A 4711-nucleotide genomic window follows, 5' to 3' on the forward strand; every position below is an offset into this window, starting at 1 on the left:
TACCAGGTCACAGGTCTGTCACCCGCCGGCTCAGGGCTGGGATTTCCCAGGGGGGGTTTTAAGGGAGCCCAGAAAGGGGGTTGTTTCCTGCCGAAACGCCGGCTGGAAAAGGAGAAGGGACGTGGCGACTCAAAGCAGCCCGAGGAGCCGATTCGGGGCGCAGCCGTCGCCCTCGGGGGCCGCCGCGAGCCCTCCGCGGCTCCAAAGCAAAGGGGCGAGCGCACGCCCCGCTTCGACGGGCAACCTCGCACCCCGTTTCATTAGATCTCCCCCAAAGGGGGGGGGGGCAGATCCTGGCGACCCACAGGGACAGCTCTCCGGCAGCCGCCCATCCCGATCCAGGCTACGAGGGGGAAAACTGCACTCGCCCTTCCGCGGGGCCGGTACTCACATCATTTGGAATGGTGAGTTCGTGAGAAGTGGTTTGAGCAGACGCATCCAAACCTGCTAAAAGACAGAGAAAAAGTGGGATAGGTTCAGCGGGAGGCGGCGGGCGAAGCGGGCGCAGCACAGACAGACCGGAGCAGTCAAGCCAGCATTTGCTGCTGGCTTCATGGCTACCTTGAAGACGGTTTGACAGGAGGGGAAGGGCAGAGCAAGCTGTGAGGTTACTCCAATTTCCCCCCCCACCGTTCCCCACCTTCTCTCCCTCCTCTTAAATTTCTCCCCTGTTCCCCACCACCACTGCAATGTCACCACAGGATCTTCCTTCCGGTGAGGACAGTCCCAGAGCAGCGCACTGTCGCTGCGGGGGCTCCATTCGGGTGCTCGGCTCCGCTGCCCCAAGGGACCCGGCTCGGTCGCCRGCTCCGAAGCGCTACGCTACCTCCCTCCTACGCGCCGGCAGGGCAGTGCTACGCCGGCCGGCCGCGCCGGCACCGCCGGGCTGCTTCCACGTAGGATGGGGCAAAGCACACGTGCCGAGCGGATCCACCCCTGCGCTCGCTCCCCGGACGGGGAAAAAAAGCATCACGGCAAGAGCCTCAAGCCCTAACGCCAAGGTTTCGGCGGGGGTGAAGCAGCTCATGGGCCGGGAGGCGCGATGGTGGCCGAGGYGGTTAAGGCGATGCTCCCCGCCGCCGACCGGGATGGCCTTGGGCACAAGCGGCGGTTCCGCCGCCGGCAGCAGGCAGTGGGAGAGGGGGGGCTCAGCCGTTGTATGCAATCCGGTCCAGCGACTCCTAAGGCGAGGGGTTGCCCCCGCTTTGCGGCGTGTTTGGGGGGGGTAAAGCGAGGGGCCTAGCGCGTGCCCGAGGCTTTCTAACAGAGCRTCACGCACCGAGCCCTCCAACGAGTCCTGCTCTCCGCTGTCCAGAGTCCAGCTGACTCCTGGGGCACGTACACCCAAGGCAGTCGGTACCTCCAGCCCTTCCAAGGCTCCCCCTTGACTCCCCCCTTCCCCTCCCATCCGTGCACAAGGCGGGCAGCATTTAACAGGGAGAACGAGACCCCGGTCAGTATTAATACACGATAGAATAACTACAGATTTTGGTTTTTAATCATTACCCCAATAGCCTTTCACCTCTGGAGAGCTGGATTCAATGCCTGTTAAGATACAAGTGACAATGAGTTTGGCTGTCTCGAGTTTAGAGCCCCAAACGGATATTTAGCCATCTTAGCAAATCTACAGCGAATTTGGTACAACTCGACAGTTGCCTGCTCAGGACTGGAGTAGCCGGAGGGGAGAGAGAGGGTGCTGCAGGTCGGGGGTCTCCCGGTGCACTGGCAGAGCTGTGGAGGACGGGGGTGAAGAGGAAGGAAAGCGACACGGAGGCCCTGCCTGCTCGGTGCTTTGCTACCCTCCGCGGCCCCCCGCGACTCGCGGAGGTCGCTACCAAGTCACCCCCAGAGGCGTCGCGACAAAATCGTTACCTGGCCGAGCTTTGCTCTGGGAGGGGGGGGTTGGTTTTTGGTTTTGAGCGAGCGAGACCCGAGCGGAGGCCCCGCCGCGAGGCTGCGCGCACGCGCGCACGAGAGAGAGAGAGGAGCCAAGCGGCGGCTCGCGGGCTGGCCTTTGGCCCACGCTAGCGCACGGAAGAGAGAAGGAGTTTCCATACCGCTGAATCCAGTGTTGCCATGAGACATTGGAAAGTGTGACTGTTGCATTGCCAACTGGTGCAGCTTGGTCAGCTAGAGGGAAGAGAAAGAAAAAAGGCTGATGTTAGCCATTTCCCAAGCCCGTCGGGGCCGGGACTCACGGCACGCACATCGACACGGACACTGCGAGCGGCACCGGGGCCCCCCCAGCCCCCTGCGCAGAGGGGGGGCGGCAGGCAGCGCTGCCTTCTCCGTGCGGAGAGGTGCCGGGCGAGAAGGGGCTGGGCCCGGAGCGGGAGCTGCGGCCACCCCCGGTGAAGCGAGGGCAGCGGCGAGGAGGTAGGAGAGGAGCTCGGGGAGACAAGCAGAGAGGAGCAGGAGAGACGAGACCGCAGGGCGCTCGCACCACACCATGCAGTGAGCAGAGGGCAAGGGGGGGGGGCAGAGGGATGTCACCAAGGCAGACGGGGACRGAGCCTGGTTCGGTTCAGCCCCCAGAGTAGCTCTTAGCCCAGCTTTTCTAGCCCTCTCCTCCCTGGCCCTGGTGTGTCACAGCCCCCCCCTTGCTGCTCTGGGGGGGGGCCGGGAGGAGACATCGGCCCCCGTCAAGCCTGCAACGAGCCTAAGGGATGAGCGAGGGCGACGGAGGAAGGCGTCCGATGGCGAGCCAGGATGGCACCCGCAGGAGCGGCAGCCACTGCCTGAACTGTCACTTCCCGATCCCRAAGGGCTCCGGCAGGCTGGCATCAGCCTGAGCCGGGCCGGATCCTCCTCCCCTCCCCTCCCCGCTGCCACCTGCGACCGCTTGCTAGGCCAGCTGTCCCCTGCCCCAGGAGAACCACCATGACAGTAAACCCTCACGCGCTGTTTTGTTTTCTCTTGGCGGGCTTYGTGCCAAATTCAAGAGGGGGAGGGAAGCCGGAGCTCGTGTGAAATGCCAAGCCAGGAGAGGTAGGGCAGGGAAGGAGGAGAGGAGGGGAAAAAAAAATAAAAAGGAAAAAAGGAGGGGGAAAAAAAAAAGGAGGAGGGAAGTGTCAGAAAGGAGGGAAAGGAGAGATCTGAGACCGGGTGAAGCTGGCTGCAGGAGGGCGAACTGAGGGGGGAGGCGAGTTTTTTGGGGGGGAGCTCGGATCGGATCGAGTTTCAGCCCAAGCTGACGGCTAGCGGCTCAAGTCGAGAAAGCACGGAGAAAATTTTGGAAGGGGGAGGGGGGGGGAAAAAAAGGGGGGGTGGATTTCAAGACAAGAAGTTGTAAACAAAACTTACATCTGGCTGTGGAATGGCATACTGTCCTTGAATGGTATAGGCCTACAAAAGGAGGAAAACAGTCCTATTAACAACCATTGGACAGCCACCCAGGGACAGACAGATTTCAACTAGCCAGGAAGTCAGAGAGCCAAGGTGGAGAGTTCTCCGGGGCGAGGGAAGTGGGGCAGGGAGAGGCAGGGGACGGATAATGCTGTAACAAGCAGTTTCTAGACGGGCGGTTACTCGAATTGGCCTTACGTGGCGGTTACAGGGAGGGAGTGGACAGTATGGCGCCGTCCCCCCCAAAAAAAAAAGTGGCAGACAAACAGAACGGCTGGGATCTTGATGAAGATGTATGGTGTGGTGGAGTCCGACAATGCTTCTCTAGCCCTGCGCCCCCCGCCTCGCCGACAGGGGAAGATCTCCAACGCCCGCCAGCCCTGCTAGCTCCCGGCCCCTCCTTCCCCGGCCCAGCAGCCCCCCCAAAAAGTCCCGCTCCGAGTCCTCTCGTCACTCCGCACGCCTAGGAGAACGTCACCGGGCAAGCTAGAGGTAATGCTGGAGCTGGCTACCGATGCTAGACAAGGCAAAGAGAGGCATTCGGGGGGGTAACAAGGCTGAGTGCCTGACCTGCCAATTCCATGTCTTGAAGGTTAAGGGACAGCCACAGACTTCAGATTCCTCCTGAAGCTACCCAGAAAGGGCGAGTCACTGGCTGGGGCCTGGCTGGCTAAGGTTGGGGGGCCGGGCAGGGGGGGTGGGATAGGAAGGGGAGAGGGGGGTACACAGCCTCACTTCCAGGTCACCGGAAGAACTGCAGCCCAGGCTGGAATTGGCCCAAGTTCGTTGCCATGCAGTGGCTGCCGGGTGGCCTGCGTGAGGAGAGGTTGGTGGGCTCAGAGTCCAGTTCCCAGTGGACAGGAGTCCACAGCACAAAAGCCACCGTGACGGTTTTGGGGGACGGGGACGGGGATGCCACCCTTGTTGGCAGTCTCAGAGAGGCCAAGGATTGAACGGGCCGTGGAGACTGAACTCCCCTCTCACCTCCTGAGGTGGTCCCTCCAAGTCAGAGTTGAGGCACATGGATGGGGCGGTGTGGGGGTAGCTCGCACTGCCGCTGCTGTACCTGTCCTGTGGATAAATTAGAGGACTTCAGTCTCCAGGGCTGTCAATCCGAAACCTTCCGCTAACACCAAAGTCACATCGACATTAGCTCTGCTTTCGAGGGCTAACCCTGCTCTACGCACGACTCTGAGCTGCGAGACAGAGCACAACACCACCAGGAGCGGGCCCGGACGGCTGCGTGGGGCTGCCTGCGGCCCTGGGCCAGGGGAGAGGGGTGGAAGAGAAGGGGGGGAAGAAGAAGGGAAGGGGAGGGAGAAATGCGTGGCCGTCGGAAGCCTGCTCCTCACTGCTCTAACGGGGA

General features: G+C 61.9%; 1 protein-coding gene across 20 annotated transcripts in view; it reads right to left on the bottom strand.

Moving 5' to 3' along the window:
* Positions 1–328: 328 nt before the first annotated feature.
* LOC112961693 (poly(rC)-binding protein 2) overlaps positions 329–4711 on the bottom strand; it is a 10665-nt gene continuing 6282 nt past the window's right edge. Inside the window, exons 8-13 of one of the 20 annotated variants that reach the window (XM_026057103.1) lie at positions 4330–4416; positions 4092–4157; positions 3304–3345; positions 2058–2130; positions 1507–1545; positions 329–444 (exon numbers count right to left, since the gene is read on the bottom strand). In XM_026057103.1, coding sequence (XP_025912888.1) covers positions 344–444; positions 1507–1545; positions 2058–2130; positions 3304–3345; positions 4092–4157; positions 4330–4416 — 408 coding nt within the window. In that variant the 3' untranslated portion in view covers positions 329–343. Of the gene's footprint in view, positions 448–1506; positions 1546–2057; positions 2131–3303; positions 3346–4080; positions 4158–4329; positions 4417–4711 lie in introns of all 20 variants that reach the window. The other 19 variants (XM_026057102.1, XM_026057114.1, XM_026057113.1 and 16 more) reach the window with 19 other exon arrangements.

Source organism: Apteryx rowi, unplaced genomic scaffold (assembly GCF_003343035.1).
Source record: "Apteryx rowi isolate R43461 unplaced genomic scaffold, aptRow1 scaffold_1367, whole genome shotgun sequence".
Lineage (NCBI taxonomy): Eukaryota > Metazoa > Chordata > Aves > Apterygiformes > Apterygidae > Apteryx > Apteryx rowi.